Source organism: Peromyscus californicus, unplaced genomic scaffold (assembly GCF_007827085.1).
Source record: "Peromyscus californicus insignis strain IS unplaced genomic scaffold, ASM782708v3 Scaffold_17__1_contigs__length_78620276, whole genome shotgun sequence".
NCBI lineage: Eukaryota > Metazoa > Chordata > Mammalia > Rodentia > Cricetidae > Peromyscus > Peromyscus californicus.
Genome location: NW_026294469.1, coordinates 14226730 through 14249980, shown reverse-complemented (window position 1 = coordinate 14249980; position 23251 = coordinate 14226730). Strand labels below are relative to the sequence as shown.

At 40.8% G+C, this 23251-nt stretch overlaps 1 protein-coding gene across 2 annotated transcripts in view; it reads right to left on the bottom strand.

Moving 5' to 3' along the window:
- Positions 1–944: 944 nt before the first annotated feature.
- The window catches only part of Galnt1 (polypeptide N-acetylgalactosaminyltransferase 1), a 77994-nt gene continuing 55687 nt past the window's right edge, over positions 945–23251 (bottom strand). For both annotated transcript variants that reach the window (XM_052741670.1, XM_052741668.1), the window contains exons 7-13: positions 21855–22025; positions 19870–19987; positions 17627–17807; positions 16041–16180; positions 7513–7611; positions 6689–6823; positions 945–2924 (exon numbers count right to left, since the gene is read on the bottom strand). In XM_052741670.1, the coding sequence (XP_052597630.1) occupies positions 2778–2924; positions 6689–6823; positions 7513–7611; positions 16041–16180; positions 17627–17807; positions 19870–19987; positions 21855–22025 (991 nt within the window). In that variant the 3' untranslated portion in view covers positions 945–2777. The remainder of the gene's footprint in view (positions 2925–6688; positions 6824–7512; positions 7612–16040; positions 16181–17626; positions 17808–19869; positions 19988–21854; positions 22026–23251) is intronic.

The window sequence follows — 23251 nt, the reverse complement described above, 5'->3', positions numbered from 1 at the left end:
TGAAATTTAGAACTACCTTAATGTACACACATACTGTTAAAGCTTTACATATCAGCCCCATACTCTGAATGAACAATTCTTATAAATATACTGAGCAAAATGCTCTTTAATTCTCAAAAAAAAAAAGAGAATAGAAGACTTGCAAGTGGATTTAATGTCCAAAATGAGTAAGGTACTTTTCTTCCATACACCTGCTCTAGCCAGCACTCTAGAAACACTGCCTTCTAAATGTCTTTCTTGTTTAAAGAATGTGTTGGCCCTGGAGTTCAACTCACTTTGGTGTACTTCTTGGAAGAAGAGGGAAGCACCAGGTCCTTCCAGAGAACAAGGACAGAGAAGACATGGCCTGCATGACATCCTGGATTGGCAGGACAGTGAACAAAACAGTGTTTGTCAAGATACCAATTAGGACCAAGAAACAGACTGTGACTGATGTGAGATTCAAATAATCTTGGCCAGGTTTGGTGGTTAATGCCTTTAATTCCAATACTTGGATGGAGGTTGAAGCAGGAGGATTGCTGTGAGTCTGAGGCTAGTCTGGGCTATAGAGTGAGGCCCTGTTTAAACAAAACAAAATAGATCTTATTTGTCATACTTCTGAATACTTCACTGGCCCAAATAAGCCCACTCTCGTCCTTCAATTTCTCTTCATTCCTTTTCTTCTCAGTCAGATTCCAGCAGAGATGAGCATCTGCTCATCTGTGAGGAAAGGGTCCATTTTACCTTCAAGTAACACCATGTAAGGCACAACTACTCAGGAATGCTTTATATTTTCAAAGTATTTAGGAATTTTTTAATTAGAAAAATAAAGGCAATGAGATTATCTATCAGGTTCTAAAAGTACCCATGAGTTAAGTCACTCACACCCCACTTAGAAAGTGAGACAAAATTTTAGGTCACAATGCTGTTAAACTTTTACAATAAAGAAAAAGACCATGCTATGCTAGGGTACAAAAATCTGTAATTCTGAGCATGAAAATAATTTATTAGACATCTGACTTTTCAAACATTGGGCCCACTGGAGATAGAATTAACACAGCTCACAGAGGAGAAAAACTATTCCAGCCAACACCAGCTTCATTTCAAATTTCCTGGGGGAGGGAAGGTCTCTTCATCCTGGAGAACAGCTTTACCCAAAGCATCCATGTTTGATGCTGATTAGATGAACGATGAGAAACTGGGCAAATGTCACTGGTGATTTGACTTCCAGGAACATTCTTAAGCATAAGAAATAGCACTTCCTGCATCGAGTCTTTGATAATCAAAGCAAAGATTATCATTAAATATAACCTGACAAATAGGAAGCAGATTATATGCATTTTGGCCAGTGGGTTGCTATGGAAAAATGTCACAATGAGATTTCTGTGAGATCAAAAAGTAAACTTTAATTAACATCAACTTTTAATACGTGATTCTGTCACTAAAAACCAGAGTAAAGAAAATCAGTTAACAAAATGGAGATAGAGATGAAATGCAGGACTGTAATGTGGACTCATGGCTGCACTTCTTTGGCTAACTCATTAAAAAATGCCAATTAAGTATTTTCACTCAATTTTTATTTTTTTTAAAAAGCAGCAAATCAACATCACAACTCAAGCCTAATCTAAATGTGCACCTGACAGTGAAGCAGAGCTATGTGTGGAGTGAAAGGGTTTTCAAAAAAGCCCATCAGATACATGATCTCCAAATACTCAAACAAACCACCTCTCTCTGTAGCCTTGTGTCAAGTGACTCACAGGGAACTGGGAGTTATTGCTGTGAAAACAACCTGGAGGACAGGAGCAGGAGTCTCAGGTACTAAGCATAATCTGTTGAATCAAGTTAAAAAGTTGAAAATGTAGTAAGAAACTGTGTGTGGAGGTGGGGGACAGGGTAAGAAGGGGAGTCTGAGAGCCAGTTGACCCAAGAGCAACTGAGATAGCTCTAACTTTTCAATTGGGACCAGGCATGTTAAATCTCCATTTTTTTTTAAAGAAGGCAATTAAAATTTACAATTCCAACAGCCCACAAACCAAATAAAAATATTGTAAAAAGAAATCAAAAGTATGTTCAGAGCTCCACCCTCCCCCCAATCTCATTTTCAGCACCCCAAGGAAAATAAAAGCATCCATGATTATCACAGATGAAAACAAAATGAATGTCACTGGAATCAATTTTTCCCCACTGAGGTATAAAATCTATATAGAAATCTGATACTATAACAAATTGTACTTCTCATAATTCTGTTTTAATTTCCTTTAAACCCTGTTTTGATATAATTTTTATTGTTGTAAAAATGTTTTCATGATTCTGAACCTGGTTCCAGTTCTTTTCCACTTACTTTTTCTATCAATATTTAATATTCCAGCTACTGGTTCTAATTAGGAGAGCTCTTCTTCACGAGGCACATCCAGCAGAAAGGCTGACGTGCAGGAAAGCTGTGGAAGGCGCATCTATCCAGAGAGCACGTGCTGCGCCTGTCCTGGGATCTGAAGGCTATTGGCCACTGTTCTCGATGAAGACCCTTCCAGTCTTGTAAACATCAGTGTGCGCAGTCCTACTCCTTTGCAGTCTCATGTCCTGGGACAGGAAGGCTGGTTCACAGCAAGTGAAAAGCTAGAGGAGTCTGAGTTTTAATGGCTGATAAACCTTACATCCCACAGAAGAGGAAAACACTTTTCCTTTTTTGCTACTTAAGAATGTGGCAGAAATGTATGCTGAGGTAGCCCAGTCAATCCTTATTTTTTTCTTTCCTTTTTTTCTTTTTTTCTTTTTTTTGTTGTTGTTTTAATTTGGTCTCAGAATATTTCTGGAAGGGTGACATTTCGAAGAAGCCACTGCTGGGACCGGCTTCCAGTGCAGTCTCTAATGCTGGGCACCTGGCTGTCCTCTTCTGTGGCTTTATCCAGGCACTGATTACTGTTCACATGCTGCAGGGTTAGTTTCTGAAAGTAGCAGGGGAAACACACACCTTAACTAGAAAGTGGAAGAAAATGTAACACCCCACCTCCCATTGAAGATAGCATTGTACTATGTCAACCAGGCTGGCTTTGAACTCGCAGAGATCCACCTGCCTCTGCCTCCCAGTGCTGGAATTAAAGTTGTGCAGCCTGCCACTGCCACCACACACAGTACAATCAACCGTAAGCCTAGATATCAAATCCAGAAGTTATCCTTGTGGTGGAAGGAGGTGTTGTGGTATACAAGAGCACAGAAACCTCAAGAGGACTGGGTTCACAGCCTGGACAACTGGGTTTCTTTCACTTTGGAGATAAATATCACAACACAATACATATTTTGAGAAGGTTCTGTAAGGCAGTAACAGCAGAGTTAAATTATGTGGCTCCTCACATGCAAAGGAGGCTCTAGATAATCAGGGAGGGATACAGCTGTCTATCTAGATGCTTATGTTGTAGATTAGATACTTTCATGCTGATTTTTAGGGTAACTTCTAAAAGGTGGGACAAATAAGAGTAAATTCACAGTCACAATGGTCCACAATGAATCTGAGAATGTGTTCCAGACCAACAATTGCTAATGTACTGGTGTGGGGTACAGGTCATGTAGCTACAATGTTAACGAACACACATTTATCAGATTCTGTACTCATGTCTTGACTTTAATGTGATTCTTTTCTCTGCAAGATCTCCCATAAAAATTTTGTATTTTGTCAGGCGGTGGTGATGCACGCCTTTAATTCCAGCACTTGGGAGGCAGAAGCAGGTAGATCTCTGTGAGTTTGAGGCCAGCCTGGTCTACAGAATGAGTTCCAGCACAACAACCTGGGCTACACAGAGAAACCTTGTCTCAAAAAACAAAACTAATTTTTATTTTACTTCATGTGTATGGGTGTTTTGCCTGTGTGCATGTCTGTATATCATGTGTGTGCCTCATGCCTTTGGAGGTCAGAAGAGGGAATTGGGTCCTCTAGAACTGGACTTATAGACAGGTGTGAACCACCATGTGGGTGTTGGGAATTGAACTTGAGTCTTCCGTTAGAGCAGCCAGTGCTCTTAACCACTGAGCCAACGCTCCAGCATCTGAAACATCTCATTTTCACGATACCTCTTGTAACAGTTCTGTAATTTGAAATCTAACAGAAACAAATGATTGCATCCGTCTACTTTTACTTCTAGTTCTATAGTACTCTGTGCTGTGTCCAAGTGAGACCTGGCAAATAACTGTATATTGTGGATGCTCCATCATCCTGATTTGAACTCACACAGATGGAGAGTGAGTGCAGCTGTGGGCTGGGATGGCGCTGGCTTTCCTCATGCAGGTGCTGCATGCCCTGCTGGTGGAGGACAGGCTCTGCAGTGTGGCACAGTCCAGCAGCCAGAGCCCAGGCTCCACATGCATGCCACTTCAGCCTCCAGTTTCCGTTGAGGCAAATCCAGTGCAGAATTAAGGACTTATCTAACCTTCCACATCCCCTACAAAGGTGGCACCCTGCCTCAGGCTCATGGTCAATACTACTAAAAGCAGAAGAAACCAAGCACAACAAAAACTGTGACTGGGCAGTTGGTTTTTCCACCCTAATTTCTTTTTTCTTTTTTTGGTTTTTTCAAGACAGGTTTTCTCTGTGTAGCCCTGGCTATTCTGGAACTCCCTCTATAGACCAGGCTGGTCTCAAACTCAGAGATCCGACTGCCTCTGCCTTCCAAGTGCTGGGGATTAAAGGAGTGAGCCACTACTACCTGGCTCCATCCCAATTTCTAAAAATACACATTTCTTTTTCTTTTTTCCTTTCTTTTTTTTGAGACAAGGCCTTGCTATGTAGCCCAGGCTGGCCTCAAATGAACTCCTACTCTACCTCCATGACCTCTGAGTGCTGTGATTGTAGGCATGTGCCCCCATATTCGGTTTTCTAGTCCTCCAATGCTCAATGCTGAGTACTCAAGTGCTCAACCTCCAGACTGAACTGCTATCCCAGGAGGGAAGCCCCACAGGAGACCTAAACATTGGTGAAGAACCTTGCTCTAGACAGGCTCTGGCAGCTGACAGAAGATGCAGAGCTGCACTTTGTCATCACAGGACTCAGCAGAGGACCTAGGGAATACTGACAGGTCTCCAGAGAGAACATGGCTCAGGCACTGGGCAAGCAAGTGACACACTGTAACCGTGAAGGGAGGGGGACAGCTTTCACTGCTCACTGCAAGGGCTTCCTCCAATCTCTAAATGGAATGGCTCTCAATCTCCACTGGATTTCAGAAGAGACAGCACACACAGTAAAGGGGAAGGAGCCCACTCTCGTGCTATAAACTTTACAGAGTACATGATATAAACAAGATTTAAACAGGCATGAACATGCACATTTAATAAAAAATAGGCTACTCAACAAAATATCTTGGATTAAGAATTAAGAATCTCGGGTCTTGCCGGGCGGTGGTGGCGCACGCCTTTAATCCCAGCACTCGGGAGGCAGAGCCAGGCGGATTTCTGTGAGTTCGAGGCCAGCCTGGGCTACCAAGTGAGTTCCAGGAAAGGCGCAAAGCTACACAGAGAAACCCTGTCTCAAAAAACCAAAAAAAAAAAAAGAATCTCGGGTCTGAGATCTAACTTATAGCATCCACCCTTTGTGTGACCAGGAGCAATGAATTTCTACCCATGAAGCAGTGTCCTGGATTTTATTTCGAGGATTCCTTTGCAATCTAGGATCTGACCGGAGGCTTCTACTGTGGGTTGCTGACACCAATGTTCTATTCTCTTTCTTAGTTGTTATGTTTTGATAGATAGGCTGCTCTCGCCCTCCAGAGCTCCCTCTGGAGTTCACTCAGGCTACTGGGCTAGCAAGGTAGCTTGCCCTCCCCTTTCCTTTTCACAGTTATTAATTCAGAAATGCTCCCTAGTAAATACCTCAACAGTTAGCTTTATCCTGGAGTCTATGTGAAACCAGCCCAGGACATAGTTAGTTTAATCTCTGGGAAACAACACTGCAAAGTGATTCAAAGTTTTAAAACTTCACATGTACCGTCAGTACTATCTAAATACTTGAAACCATCTCTAGTCTCCTACATTTCTAACTGAACATTTATTTTCAAATACCCACTGAGGTAGGCTGTAGATGGACTAGCCAACACCATTCCCAATCTCTGTGTCTTGATCATCGCACACTGTAAAGACAAGAAAACCAAGCCTTTGCTTTCCCTGCCTTTCTTATAGCTGTGGGTTCACAAGAAATAAGCACAGTTTGACAACAGTGTTCTAGGAAAAATGTATTTCCTGAACCAAGAGTAACATACCTAATCATAAAGCAGCCCATGTTCCTTTCTTTCAAAGCTGAGATTACAGTTGTCTTAGCTATCAGAGTACTCCTAATCTATACCAGAAAGTACATGCCTAGAGACCTGTGTAAGAAAATTGTCATCTACTCAATGAAGCTACTTAAGTACATTCAGTACTGCCCAATTAATATACTGTTATATTCCAACAAACTAAAAATAAGGAGCTTTTTCATTTACAAATCTGTGGGTTGTCACAAAGGCTATGCCACTGGCACTTGCTGTAAGGAAATAGAGTCCCTCTTCGAGGCAAGGGACAGTCACACCCACAGCGGCAGTGACACACATCCAGAAACCAAGAGAACGCTGGGAGCACATCTAATGCTGTAGTAAGTCTCTCAGTTACTGTTAACCACATTAGCTAGAAAATGTCACTGTGCCAGTGACAGGCTGTAGCTTCTCTAGCTATAGGCAGCTAGGTAACTCACCACTGGGTCGTACTCCCAGAGCTGGTTGCCTTTTAGATGGTGGCATTTGAGCATGGTAACTGGTCCATTAAGTTTAGAAACGTCCAAACAAAGGTCATCTGTTCTAATTTCCTTGTTGGCAGTATAAGAGAAAACCTGAAAAGCAAGCATGAACCTATGTAAGCTTTAACAACAAAAAGAAATTAGTCAGCATTTCAGATGCCAACGTTTGTACATTTTGTAACCACGAGACAATGAAGACACCAGGAATCAGCTTCAACAGACACAGAGAATGAGCATATAAATACCAAAACTCAGTAAGTTTTCCCTAGGCTCCTCTGAAATTGCCTACAACTATTTCAAGACACACGATTCTTGCAAATTGTTAAAGTATGGAGAATGAAGACTGAGAAAACCTACACCCGTTTTACACAGAGGAAAGTGAAACCACCACAGTTCTCTGTAGGCTGAGTGTATTACTAAAGGCAGTCTTTTTTTTTTTTTTTTCTAAAAAGGACATAATACATTTTGTGCTCAGCAGTGTTAATTCAGTTGTGACAGGGACCTTTTGAAAATCTTTTATTAAAAAATCATTAGAAGAGGCAGGCAGATCTCTGAGCTCAAGGCCATTCTAGTCTATATGTTTTAAGCTAGCCAAGGTTACACAGTGAGACCTATCTAAAAAAATAAAATATCAATCATTAGATTGAAAACACCCTTCACCTAATACTCTTTATTATTTTTCTTTAAAGATATAAAAATGTTTCCTGAATAATGTTACAGGATTAAAAGAGCAAAGTAAACCAAATTAAAAGCTGTTTTAAAAGTTTAGTAAAGATACTCACCTGATTACCTCCCATACCATGACAATTGAAAATTCCAACTTTTTCATTCTCTTTTCTAGCCATGTTATCTAGACATTGATTTGTTTCCACATTTCGTATCTGTGGGACAATGAAGACATCAGGAGTTAGGATGCAGGAGCTTAACTAAAGGAGAGGTACATACAGATACACTAGAAGTCATTCCTTTATTATTTCCTTTTGTTGTTGGTTTTTCAAGACAGGGTTTCTCTGTGTGACTGCCCTAGCAGGCTGGCCTCAAGCTCACAGAGATCTGCCTGCCTCTGCCTCCTGCATGCTGGGATTAAAGTTGTGCATGCCTTTAAATGGTGGCATGCCTTTCAACCCAGAACTTGGGAGACAGAGGCAGACAGATCTCTATGAGTTAGAGGCCAGCCTAGTCTACAAAGTGAGTTCTAGGACAGCCAGCTAGGGCTACTGCAGAGAAACCTTATCTCAAAAAAAAAAAAAAGAAAGAAAGAGGAAAAAAAGAGATGTGCACCACCACGCCCAACATCTTTATTATTTCTTTAGTGGCAATTATATCTTGGGTATAATCAACAGCTGTCTAGGTGGACTCAGGCCCCACTCAACAGGAGGGAATTCACGCTTGGTACAGTAAAGACCTAGTGAAGTCACGGACCCTAAAGGAGAAGCCGTGACTGTCATTTTCCGAAACCAGCATAATTTCTAACTGCATTCTAAGTACTTATCTGGGTATCTCTTGGCCCTCATTAAAGAAGCTTCTTTTTGAAGCAGATGGAAACCATCACAGAAAGCCACAACTGGACAAAATACCGAGAACAGACTGGGATGCTCAGTCTCAGTTAAGAGAACACACCCCTACAACAAAGGCTCAGGGGACATCACAGAAGGAGCAGAAAGGCTGTAAGAGCCAGAGGACCAGGATTTCTGCTTCAAGACAGTGTCTTCTATGAACGACAGGGAAGCTGCACCAATGCAATCTCAACAACATGGTCACCTAAGTCTGACCCACACACTAACACCACCAGATGACATGCCAATAAGGATGGGACAACCTCCCAAGGCCCCACCTCTACAGGAAGAGCTACAGGCAATGAATGGCTGTGAAGAGAGGGAGAATCAGTGTCTCCAGGGACAAGCCCGACAGGTTATCCAATCCCAAACCATCAGTCCTAAACACATGGACATGAGAGCAACACTTGACTCAAGCAGGGTGTGTGTGTACATGTGCATGTATGCATGTAACAATAATTAAAGAGGAAGAGGTTTATAATTTGAGAGGGAATTTGGGGGACACAGGAGAACCTGGGGAGAGAGGGGTGGGAATGATGCAAACACAGTACTTATACATCAAGGGTTTCCTAATTTTAAATGAAAACTTTTCTTATTTGTTCTCATTTCTTTCATTCTTTCATTGTTCCTTTAGGATTTATATTTAGTTCAAAATAATTCTATTTTCAGCAATAACTTAAAGTAAAAACTTATAACTTCTCAAGGACACAAGATGTCCCTTTTGTCAATCTCTCTGATGACTTCTCAGGAGACTGAAGATAGACATTTTTTCTGGCCAAAAGAGCTTTGGAAGCTGGCTTCTGTGGAACCAGCCATGGGGTGGTGCAAATTTCACTTTTCCATTAACCATTAACCCACTCACAAAAGTTGTTTAACTGAGTCAACAGAAAAGGACTATCTGACTATGTGTAAGGCACTCAGACTGCTGCTTATCATAAATAAGATGCTAAGTCAATGTCAGAACCTTTAGAACTTCCTGAATCAGCGTCTGCTCTGACGTAACACTAGCTAGCCCCAGAAGGTCAGGGATCTAGCTCTCTGGGGTTGCTTACAATACTCAATGGATTAACAACTAATAGCTATTATAAGGAAACATTTATTTTTGTTCCAAATCCTATAGTACAAGCTCTGGAAGGCAGACTTAGTTAACAGACATCATAATAACCTTGCCCCAGAAATGACACTTTCCCTAGATGTGACCTGGTACAAAAGGACCACAAACTGTTTCTGAGGCAATGGCAAGAAGATGATAATGATAAGTCTATGTCACTTGGGAAGCCAGCAGGCAATAAGAAGGTAAGGGGCCAACTTGCCTTGGCAACTATCTACCATGGGTGGACAAGTATCATCACCTTTTAATTTACCCAAACTTGAGCCCAGCTAACAATGCTTAGGCATTGTCCAAAATTGGGTCAGTTCAAAGAAACAACCTTTCATTCCCTGAAGGAGTGGCTGCTGTAAATCCCTCAAAGGCGTGTGACTCAACCTAGATTTTACTCACTGAAAGAGGAGAATGTGCAGGAAAGGGGAGGGGGAATCATCGTTTTACTCACTCACCAGCATCAGCTCCCTTCTGTGACCTCTGAACTCACCCAGTGCCTGGGTTTCTGTTTGTCCTCTTTCCCCAAGTCTCTATCACCAGCAGCCGCCGCCTTACTCTAGGATAATCTGTATCCACCTGAAGTCATTATGTAAGAGGACTTCTCAAGCATCCACACAGACTACCACTCTCATCTGAGCGGTACTTGACCCCACCTCTCCTTTCTATTCTGTCCCAAGGGATGAACTGCCTTTGTCCCATCCTTTACATTAAAACCCTCCGTCTGTGCTGGATCCCATCTCCTATCCATTTAAATGCACGACGCCTACACTGGGTCTTTCTCTCTTTCATATATCATAAAATTTACCATAGCCAGTTTCAAATAGACAGTTCAGAAGTGTTAAGTCCATTTACACTGCTATGTTTCATCTCCAGAACCTTTCCAGTTTACAAACCTGAACCCCTTCAGCCACTGAACAACCTTTTCTACCTCCATCAGTCTGTGGTAGCCACTACTTTCTGTTTATAGGTACTTCACAGAAGTGAAATTATACATTATTTTTGCCACCAGTCTACGTCACGTAAGTAAAATGTCTTCAAAGTTCATTTGAGGTAATGTATATATGTCAGGATGTCTACCCTTTTGAAGGCTGAATAATTTCCCACTGTATGGACATGCAACTTTCTGCTTACCATTCATCTGTCTGAGACATCTGAGTTACCTTTGTCCCTTAGGTTGGGTCAACAGTGCTGCCGTGAGCATGAATCTCTCTAAGATCCTCTACACCCGAAGGTCAGGTGCTGCATCACACAATAGCTGTAGTTTACTTTTTGCAGTGCTGGTCACGAGCATGAGTCAGACCCCAGTAATGTAATGTTAACTTTCTGAGGAACTCCCAATTATTTTCCAGAGAACATGTATCATTTTATAGTCCTACCAACAGTGCACACAGGTCCTGACTCTCCTACATCCTTGCCTGTCTACTTGCTGTTTTTTTGGGGGGGCAGAAATTATCCTAAGTCAGGGAAGATGGCTTGGTCAAATTTTCTCTTTTAGGTCATTCTCATTAGCACAGGCTTCTTTCTTTTTAAAGTAGCAAACACATTTAATAAATAGCTACTGATTACTGGAATCTAAGTCTGAATCTAGTCATGACCACCAACCCTTAGGCAATGAAGACTGTGCTGCTCGTTCTTCTGGCTTCCTAAGAAGGGCACTTCAGTGAGGTTCTGAAGAAGCCTGGTGTACTACAAAGGACCTCTTCAGGGGACACAGAGAGTAGTGCCCACAGGTAGTGGTGCATGTCATAAATACAGTTACTGATACCACATTATAAACAGTACTTAGACAAGTGTATAGCAAGACTCCACATTTCTACCTGTCTTGCTGAAGTTTATAGGTTGGTAGACAATTCCTTCTGACTGGACTTAGGAAGCCAGTTAAGGAGGGCCCTGAGCAGTACAAGACCAGAGCCTCTCCAAGCTGTCCTTTCATTTTTAAAGGTTTGTCTTAAGTGTATGAGTGGTTGCTCACATGTATGTCTGTGAGCTACCCATGCAAGTCAGAAGAGGGCACCATATCCCTTGGGACTGGAGTCACAGATGGTTATAAGCCACCATGTGGGTGCTAGGAATCAAGCCCAGTCTCCCTGCAAGGATTTGTAATCACTGAACCAAACTCTGTCCAAAACTTTTCTTCTGTTAGCATCATTCTTGATTTTATAAATCATGAACATCATCAACCCCACTCTTACACAAATTTCCTTGTAACTGAGTATAGTATGGTTTCAAGGGAACTCAAACATTCTTAATAAAGCTTTGAGGAATCCTGGCATGATCAAGGCCTCAGACCCCGAAAATTGATTGTGAAAAACTCAGCACACCATTTTATTTTCATAAAAAGAAACACCCTCCCCTTCCCCATATTCTCCTCTAGCCACCATCTACTTCTCTGCATGACTGTACAGCCCAATGCCTTCCCTTGCAAGACTGGCACACGTTCAGGATCTGCACTTCTATTCTCCTGAAGCCACCGGAGTCCCTAATACTCTGCATGGACACTCTCGAATACTGAGGCAGAAGGTACTAACAAAATCTCCCTAATCGTCCATACTCACGTTACGTGTTCTCTCCACAGTCCTCAACATAAATACTTCCTTTTTGAGACAAAACTTTGACTTGAGTCTGAAACATCATTCTCCTGGTTCTCCTTCTACTTTACTGTTTTGTTTTGATTTTTGAAATAAGGTCTCATTATGTAGCGCTGGAACTCACTATGGAGATCAGGCTAGCCTCAAACATGCAGTCCTGCTCTGCCCTCGTAAGTACTAAGGATTAATAATGTCTATGATTTCCATACTGTGCCAGCTGCCTATGGCTGGGTCCTCTGTCATTTGATCCTCTCTATCGTTTGTGTGTGTGTGTACAATGATGTATATACATGTGTGTATGCAGGAGTGAGGGTTCACACCTACCATGGTGACAACCTGGGGTGTCAGTATTCACTTTGAAATAGTCTTTCTTTTCTCTTTGCTATTTGTCACTGCGTGAACCAGGCTAACTGACCCAGGAATTTTCAGGGATTCTCCTGTCTCGGCCTCCCATCTCACCACAGAAACACACTTGTTCTTCAGTTTTACACGGGTTCTGGGGATTCGAACTCAGTTCATGTTTGTGTGGCAAACGCTTTCCCCATTAAGTCATCTCCCCAGCTCACCCTCATTATGGTTTTGTCCTTATCTTTTATTAGCCATCTACTTGTTTTTTCTAGACAAGTGACCTCCCTGCTATTTCTTAGGAACCGCTGGACTCCTCCTCCCCTTGCTCTGAACCGTTGATCAGCGATGTGTGCGATGTGCACGGCTCAGTTAGTTCACTTAGGTGCCTTCTTCACCACCTAGTCAAACACGATGATCTCCACGCTCACCGTCGTCCTCAGCTCAGCTGCTCTTGCACTGTTATCTGACACACTGCATATTTTCCATTATTTTTTCCCAAATAGACTATAAGATCAACACGAGTAGAATTTTCACTTTGTTTTATGCCATGTTCCATTAGCAGGCACTCAAATAGTTGTTGAATAAATAAAAAACCAGAGAAGAAATCCCAGTCTCCCACAGAGCTGGGGTTGTGTTCCTAGGTGTCAGGAGCCTGTGGCTGTGGCTTCCTGACAATGTGCTCACGGAGCAGCTGGGCTCCCCCTCTCCTTGGCTGTCAGTTACATTTGTGATTAGGGACTAGAAGACCCACTGCTGCCGTGGGGGAACAGGGGGAGAAAGGCAAGACAGGCAGCATAGACTTATCTCTGGGTATATCAACCCTATGGAAACTGAACTTTTTGGGAGGATGTGATGGTTTGAAAGAAAATGGCGGGGCTGGAGAGATGGCTCAGTGGTTAAGAGCACTGGCTGTTCTTCTAGAGGTCCTGAGTTCAATTCCCAGCAACCACATGGTGGCTTACAACCATCTGTAATGAGATCTGGTGCCCTCTTCTGGCCTGAAGGGACACATGCAGGCAGAACACTGTATATGTAATAAACAAATAAATCTAAAAAAAAAAAAAGAAAAGAAAAAAGAAAAAAGAAAATGGCCCCCAAGGGAGTGGCACTGTTAGGAGGTGTGGCCTTGTTGGAGAAGTGTGCCACTTCAGGGATGGGCTTTGAGGTCTCATATATGGTCAAGATACCGCCCCGTGTCTCAGACCACTTCCTGTTGCCTGAGTCAAGATGCTAAGAACTCTCAGCTCCGTCTCCAGTACCATGTCTGCTTGCACGCTGTCTCGCTTCCCACTATAACAATAATGGACTAAACCTCTGAACTGTAAGCTGCCACCACAATTAAGTGTTTTTCCTTTAAAAGAGCTGCCATGGTCATGGTGTCTCTTCACAGCAACAGAAACCCTAACTAAGACAGAGGAAAGAGGGGAAAGGTAAAGTATCTACACTAACAAGTAAAAAGGAGGAAGGAAGAAAAACAAGTTAAATTTTACCAACTGAGGAAAATGCTTCAGTAAAGCTCAAACAATCAAAGACTAGCTGGAACAACAGGTGAGGATAAAGAATACCCAGACTGCTCCTAAGTGCACACCCCAGGGGCCAGAGAATAATTATGCCCAGTTGTGAGCCACCTGGTCTGTGGGACAACTGCTCAGCCCAAGCACCACAGTATAAAAGAGACCCAAGGTAGCAAGGAAACACAGGCAAGGAACCAGGTTAGATCTACCCTAGAGGCAGAAGTGTCCTGTCCCTGGCAGAGACAGTCAATCTGCCTACGCTCCTTAAATAACCTTCCCCTTGTTCTCTGAAACCTTTCTGTAAACCCAATGACTAGAGATTCCCAACAAGGTTAGCAAGCGGGCCTATGCCATGTAAGGTATTGTAACTTCCAAGAATGCCTAAGAAAACTGAGCCAAATTCCATCAAAGAAGTTTTAGAAGGAGGAAGAAGGGAAGGAATGACTGACTGCACTGTGACAAGGTAGAAGGCCGGTGTCCCCTGGGAAAGACAGAAAGGTAGGCAATGAAGAAGGGCAATAACCAGAAAACATCTGATGGTAAGTCCTATAAGCATAATGCTATCAAAGCAGAATCGTGAAGACAGCAATTTCAAACTCATAATTGACAATAAAAAACATCTTTTACGTCACAGTCCAGTAAAAACAAATTCCTTTTACATACTTTCATACATTTATTCCTAGATTATTATTACGAGCAGCTAAACTGATGCTAAATCTATACTAGGCTGCTGAAAATTACTGCCTTGAGCTAACAAATAGGACCATGGGGAGTTAGAAGATTACTAGGAAAAGATACTTCAAATGTTTCTGGTTTAATAGGAGAGGGCCTTCTACTCTAATGAAGGAGCAGTCCAATGCTTTTGCTTTACAATTCGGGGCAGGGGGTAGTCAAATTACAAGTACTAATTCAGTGTCGCACACAAGAATCTCTAGGGTGACCATGGAAACAAAGACAGGACGACCACTAAGAAGAAGTCCCTAGATGAGAGTACATTTGAATAAAAAGAAATGGCTGCTTTGAGGAAAAGGAGTTACTAAAGCTACATGAAGATGGCTGGTTCTCTTCCTAGAGAGGGAGTACCTCAGGCTCCAGAACTCTCACTGAGAGGCTGAACTTTTAAACAACAATGATGTAAAAAGACCAGCTGTCTAATCTAAAAAAGACCAATCTGGGTTTTTTAGGGTGGAATAAAGGTGAGAGGAGACAGGGTGTTTCTATTATGTAGCTCAAACTCACAGAGATCCCCCTGCCTCTGCCTCCCAGTGCTCAGATTAAAGGCGTGTGTCACATGCCCAGCTCTGATCTGAATTCACAGAACGGAAGTCTGGCTAGGAGTCAGAACTGATAGCTAATTGGCATTCCATAACTAGGGTACAAGAAATGGTCTACTGTCAGTCATTACAGCAGAAGGCAAGATCTTCTTCATACTAGATCCTTAGTATAGGCAAGCACTGAGAAAAAAAGTACAACTAATTTGCAAATTTGTCTTATTTATAAGCATTAAAAAGCCAATTATTTCAAGAAAAATAATGCTGAATTCTAAGAGAAACAACTTAATAGAATCACCAGAAACAAATATGCTTTTCAGCGTTTTCCTGGACTTCCCTGTCTAAAGTGTGAAAACATAAAATTCCCAAAGGAAAATAAACATGTACCCCCAACTTATGTACAGAACAGTGTTTCAACACTCCTTGTCAAGCAAGGTATCTTCACTCTGAAATTTCTTAGGCTTTGATTTGGACTAATACAAGGATATTAGCTTTAGAAGTACAGGTTTCAAGTAATGGCTTAGCTCATTAAAATAAGTTCACTGAAGACACTGCTACGTTGTAACAAGTGTCTTCTTGGTAAAATCATTTTTTTAAAGATCTATTTATTTTAAATTATGTGTATGTGTTGTGTTTTACCTGCATGTATGTATGTGTACCATATCTATGGCTGGTACTCTCAGGGACTAGAAGAGGGCATTGGATCCCGTCTAACTGAAGTTACATACAGATGGTTCTGAGTTGTCACGTGGGTACTGTGACCCAAACCCCAGTCTTCTGCAAGAGCAACAAGTGAGCTAAGCAATCTCTCCAGCCCCAAGCATCTTTATACTCTAAGAACCTTAGAGGTTAGAAGTTTTAACTTCTTAAAGACATAATAACTATAAGAATATATATTTTACACACACACACACACACACATTGTTTTTACCTCTCCCAATGAGAAATAGTGACGTGGAATTTGAGAATCAGGGTAAATATTTTCTAGGTACCAAGAGAAAGGTTTGCATTGTAGTTTATGTCTCAGACCAAGTCTTGATGATATATCTCCATAATCTACCTTTGTAACACCTGTGGAAAGAAATAATTGACTGATTTATTAGAGTTCTATTTAGTAACACACATCTACTTATATGCTCATTCTCACAAAGCAGCTGATTATTAGGGATTATTAGGTCATGCATGACACACTAGAGGTGATATGATATGGACCCACCTCCCAAAGTAGCAAACAAGGACAAGGCATTAATGTGTGTTTTGATTTTTTTCAAAGGAAACAAATTCATGTGAAAATGTAATACATACAATGTTAAACAACAGTAAGTTACATAGAGATCAGAAAACTTTAATGTATATTAAGGTTAAAAAATTAATATCTATTTGGTGCAAATATTAAATAGTACAACTATTTCCAATCAGCTTTCTCTCACATAATTCACTGAACTGTGTTCATACCCACTTGAGTTTTGAAGTACTGTAACTGAACAATCAGATTAGTTATAATTTCAGACAGGCTTATAGCTGGGGAGAAACAGACACACGAAAGCCCAATTAGCAGAGCAAAATTCTTGGAGAGAAGTCTCTTGAGGAATGCTATAGCCTCTGCATTGGCTTTGTGACACAAGAGGGTTTCACAAACACCCTCTCCAGCAGGACCAAAGGCCTGCTTATATAGAATGCTCATAGTCTGCTTCTGAGGTGCTACTGTTTTATGGGACAGGGTATGTGGCTCAGTTATGAGTGCTTATGTAGCATACATGAAACTCTGGGTTTCGTCCCCCAGCATCATATAAAACATATATGGTTATGTAGGCCCCTAATCACAGAACTTGGGAGATGGAGGCAGAGTGATCAGAAGTTCAAGGACATTCTCAGCTACATAGTGAGATTGAGACTAGCCTGGGATACATGAGACCCTGTTCCTATATACATGTATAAATCCATAAATAAATACTAGCATTTTTATGGATAAAAAAAGCCAAATGTCCAGAGAGAGTGCTTTGTTAGCTAGGAAAATGGCTGAAATTTAACAAGATGAAATCTCACAGGAATAAATGTCAAATGCTGCAGTTAGGAAAAAAGAAAACCGAGTTGCCCCCGCTACCACCACCACACACACACCCCTGTACAACTCTGAGTCAGCAAAATTGACCAAGATATTTAGTATTACTGCTAATAATATCTCAGGCATACTACCAAACATTTTCTATACTATGATTTTTACCACTCCTCACAATAACCTTATCAAATCTTTACTTCCAACCCTCTTTACTTCTTCTTAGAACCAGGGATAAGAAAGATGCAATCTTGGGCCAGTGAGATGGCTCAGTGAATAAAGATTCTTGTTGCCACACCCTGAAGACCTGAGTTCAATCCCTGGGACCCTATGGTGGGAAAAGAATCAACACCTACAAGCTGTATTTGGCCTTCACACATGGGCTATGGCACAAGCACCATCTGCCTCAAATTTAAAAAAAAAAAAAAATTATATATATACAAAAAGAAAGGTACACTAACCTGGAGAAATTATATAGAAGAAGTTCTTGAATTCATCCATCCATACTTCTGCAAGCCGTCTGTTATTTTTGTTGATGATCTGCCCTGTCCCTCCTGGAAATGTGTACGGTGTAGCTTTCCGAAACACGTGACCAACATGGGAACAAGTCACAATTTCCAAAGTTCCTCCACATTGCCAAATCTAAAAACAGCAGGATGAAGCTTAGTAACTGTAACTACCTACCAAAGGTTGCTGTAGTAATTGTGTGGTATTTTTCTTTTCAATTGAACAGGCAGAGTTTGGCTTTTATTTATAACCTTGAGTGGAAAATCTGTACTAACTGGTAAATTTTTTCCAAAATGTCTAAAAACTACCAAATCTGAACGAAAGAGCAAAGTAGACTGCATTGGACATATAGCTTAAAATTCAGAACACAAGCCTGGCTATGGTGACCTATGCCTTTAATCCCAGCATTCAGGAGGTAGAGGCAATGGACCTCCATGAGTTAAGGCTAGCCTGATCTACTACATAGTGAGTTCCTGTCTCAAAAACAAACAACAAAGTTCAGGACTCAGAGATCCTGCTCTAATGTACAGCCAATACTTCCCCAGGATCAAGAGTTTTTAAAATTTTTGATGAAAATACAAAATAGACAGGTTGTAAGCTATACATAGAAAAGAGACAGACAGCAGCAATTCTCATAAATTCAAACTGCTGAACGACAATCAGCCCTCGTCAACAAGACACACTATTTCAGGAAATGCTCAGTATTATTTTGTTTTGTATATTTAACATGTTTGATGTGGCTTATGATTTAACACTCACCACACACACCTATGATTCAGCCAAATTCGTTTTTATTTCTGTCTCTCCAGTACTAATACATCACACAGAACAGACATCTACCATAATTTTTCAATAAGACAGAGTCAGCATGTTCTGACTGATTTGTTCAAGCAATAAAACACATGGAACAAAAGGAAAATCAAATATAGGTTTATATTCTTAATTCAATGCAATTGTTTCAAAATATAGTTTTGTACCGTAAGGGAAAATCTCATATTTGCAACTGGAACTCACACTGTGGCTTTGTTAAATAGTTAGAGTGTCCACCTTGAGGTTTTCCCAGGGTTATACCGTGTCAGAGTCGGAGCCAGATAGGATTTCCCAGGTCTACAAGTCAGCAAAGAGCGTTGTCTCTGGGAGCAAAGGAGCTTCCTGCCTCCACTTGGGGCATACTATTTGTCTCTACTAATATGCTATGTGTTGGAAGCTGTTTAGCAGCATACGACCTAACAAGCTGATTGAGTAAATACACAACAAAAGGTCAACTAGATTGAATTAACTGAAGAGTAATTTCAGAACTGTCTTGTCTTTTTCTTCCTTTTTGTGGTGTGTATTCATGCACTGTGTGTAGTGGTCAGCGGTTAACATCAGGTATCTATCTAAATCACTCTTCATCTTATTTTTTTGAGACAGCGTCTTTCACTGAAACCAGAGCTCACTGATACAGCTACGGATTCTACTGTCTTGGCGTCCCCAGCACCAGGACTGCAGTATGCACTGTCATGCCCAGCCTTAAAAAAATTTTTAAAAAAAAAGCATTCCATTGACTTGGTATATGTACGTCAGAGGACAATTTGTGTGCATCAGTTCTCTACTTCTCCCATGTTGGCCATGGGGACTGGCTCAGACTGCAGGCAGGGTCTCTACGCACTGGGCCATCTCAGTAGATCCATGCCCAGCTTTCTCTAGGGGGGAGCTAGGAATCAAACTCAGATCTCTGTGCGTATGTGGCAATCACTTTACCGATGGAGACATCTCCCTAACTGTTGTCACCTTTTGCTGAAAACCATAAAACTGATCAGGTAACCAGGTTTAGTAAGAGAACAGTTTCAATTAGAGAAGAAGTAAGTAACATAATGTGAAACTGTGTTTTACAGTTAGGTACCAAAGCAGCCTGTTTAAATTACAAATTGTTTCTATTTAGCTGTTGAAGCTTGAAATACTTCCTTAAAACAACAGAAATTGAGAACTGAAGAATTACACATAGGTTTAACAGCTAGACTATTAAAGATAACTAGATTACTTGCTGAAATATTTTTAACAAATCTTCTGTAGTGTCATCAAACTTTTTATAGACTGAAGGTTCTGGAGTCCAATTAAACTCACTAAATTTTATTTCTTATACAGACAACAAAAATAATGAACACATATTTGTGATTAAGTAAAAGATTTTATTTTTTTGTCAAAGGGAACTTACCCTAAAGGAAATTTCTAGGTTTTCTCCTCCCCAAATATCCATTCCAGCATCATATGTTCCAATTTCCTGAAAGTAATCTCTGTCTATTGAAAAAAGGCCTCCAGCCATTGTAGGTGTTCTGAAATTCAATCACAATACTATGCTATTAATTTTAATAATTAAAAATTTATAATCAGTGTTCGTTTTTTAAAAGTACTATAGTTCTAGAGCTGTTTATAACTACAGAAAAACACTTATTCTTACCCTCTCCAGAATGTTTATACCCTCAGGGTTTGCTGTGGCAGACATAATCTGTGCCCTGCTCATGCTCTGTTTAAAAAATCCTAAGCATACTTCCTGTCCTTAGCACCTTTTCCTAATCCTTGGTACTGACCAACTTTCTATCTCAGACTCCTTAAATTGAATGCATTTCTCATAACCTTCTCTACCTGACCAGGTACTTGATTCCAAAGTCCTACCAACTATAAAAGTAGTTGATGGCCAGGCGGTGGTGGCGCACACCTTTAATCCCAGCACTTGGGAGGCAGAGGCAGGAGGATCTCTGTGAGTTCGAGGCCAGCCTAGTCTACAAAGTGAGTTCCAGGAAAGGCGCAAAACTACACAGAGAAACCCTGTCTCGAAAAATCAAAAAAAAAATTAGTAGTTGATGATTTTATTCAACTAGACTCAGGTTAGGGTTAAAAAGCCAAGTTCTGAAGGGTGGTAAATACTGCAAAAATGGCAGATTAAGAAAGGATGAAAACAGAGAGCCTTTCTTGGGTCTACAGAAATCTTAATGGAGGTGATGCAGTACAGAGTAACACCAACATAGTACTTCTAAAGGGACCACCATTCTCACCACCTGTGGTATATTTTCTGCAAAAGACAAGTCCAGGTGAGCACAGGGTGGGGTGGAGGCAGAATTAAACAGAGAAATGATAATGAAGATGGATTTAAATGAATGGGTACCAGTGGTTTCAGTTAACCCCTGGTTTCCAAGAAGGGTGAGTATAAAGAGGAAAAACCTGATTCTACTGGGAGAAGATAATTAAGACCTTGGACCCAAGGATGCCAGAGGTTCCTAAGTTCAGAAGGCACTGACACGTGGTCTTCCAGGCAGGCTTCTCTAGTAATTTCCAAAGTTTTCAAACGTCTAAGAGTCCTTGATTTAACACTGAACTGAACTAAGAGCCTCTTTGAACTGAACTAAGAGCTTCTTTGAACTGGTAGTATCTCAGGCCGGTTTGGGTGAAAAAATAAAAATCTCTTCAACTTCTCCAGAACTGGATTTGAATTCACGGGAGAACAGACCAGAGAACTTAAAATAGGAGAATATGGAGTTCAACTGCTACAGAAGCTGCAGGTGGATACAACTGGGACAAATACTAGGATAAATAATAGGAATAAATAAATGATCTAGGTAGCTCAAAGTCTCAGTTTCATGTTCTTACCAACGTGATTTTTATGCCTTCCTGAAAAAAGTCACACGTGATCAAGTATAGTAAAAAAGAAAAACAAAGACACATTAATGTAAATCCCTTTATATCCTGTTAATTCTAGTTATTTTAAAAATGTGTGAAACAAGCTTTTCTAACCTCACATTCAGTAACTATCATCCAGATGGTACATATTAGTAAAAACATTACAGTGCAAGACACCATTTTGAGATAGTACTGTAACATAATGACACAATCAACTGAGGAGTAGTTTGATTTAAGCACAGACTGAACTTAGAAATCTATCATGTTTTCATATAGGAAACAAAGAACATAGGTATGACATCATTTCTCTTGTATACTAGAATTTACAGAATGAAAAAAATCCAACTTGATTAATTGGAGGGGAAAATAAGCCCTCTTTTAAAAAATAGATATATGTGAAATATGGTTCCTAACTTCATACAAGGTATACAACTGCTATGTGTCTCTCAAAGTACTCCTTTAACCCAACTGATGAAATGTCACAACTCTCTGCAACACACTACGAAGGAACGTCTGCCTAATTACCTGACAGGGAGAGTCCGGTCACCTTTTCTTCTGTCCATTTCTCTCTGGGGAACAGGATACCAACGAAAATTGAGCTTCCAGTTGAATCCACCATAGGTCATGTCAGAGCCCGCCATGTACTCGAAAGTATCATCGCTGATCACATCAATGATAGGACACACCACTGTTCTCCTGATATCATAAAAGTAGATTTAAAACCTTTCAAATGTTCCTGACTATAACGACTACACAACAAAACAATTGTAAAGTTTTCCTGCTACAACCTGTACCAAACCAGTGTCATAGTCATTTGGTGGCGGAGAACCTTGTCCTGCATTTCTTCTTTTACACATACTTTTTCCTACTCGCCACATGGAAAATATTATATTAGTGGTCACACATTTCATCATTTTTAGTCTAAATTTTTCTTTATACACAACTCGGACATTTCTCTTCTTCCAGTTTTTGCTAGTGAGAAACTGCGAGTATTCACGTACATACCCTCCTGCTTTCAGGCAAACGTCCAGCACTCACGACTGACTTACAGCCAGCTTCACCACTGTCTTCTAGTCGTGTTATATAGCTATGGACAGATTCCTCCCTGTAGTTTCACCATAATGCTATCAACGCTGAAGCTGATTTCTTTTATTTTTATTAACTCAATCATATTAAATAAATAACAGCTCAGGACTTTCTGAATTTACACACACACACACAATTTTGTTTGTTTGTTTGTTTGGGTTTTGTTTTTTGAGACAAGGTCTCTCTGTGTAGTCCTGGCTGTCCAGGAACTCACTATGTAGACTAGGCTGGCCTCGAACTCAGAGATCCTTCTGCCTCTGCCTCCCCAGTGCTGGGACTAACGATGTGTATCACCACAACCAGATGAAATTTTAACTTTTTAGTTACTAGAAGAGAATTTTTTTTTTTCAGGCTTGTATTTTTTTCATATAGACTGTGTGATCATATATTTAGGAACTTTCCAGTTGACTTAAAACAAAAACACAGATACACACACACACACACACACACACACACACACACACACACACACACAAAACCTAAAAACACCCAAATGACAAATATCCCAAATACAGCCTTTGGTAGATATAGTTTATAGGATGTGATATCATATCAATTCTATTGGTGTCTTAAGAAGTCTTTCCCAACCAGGCAATGGTGGCGCATGCCTTAATACCAGCACTTAGGAGACATAGGCAGAAGGATCTCTGTGAGTTCAAGGCCAGTCCGGTGTAATAGAGGAAGTTCCAGGGCAGCCAAGGCTACACAAAGAAACCCTGTCTCAAAAAACAAAAAGAAAAGAAAAAGAAAGAAATCTTTCCCATGGGCTGGTGAGATGGTTCAGAGGGTAAAGGAACTTAATCACCTGAGTTCAATTCCTACCTATGCTCTACATT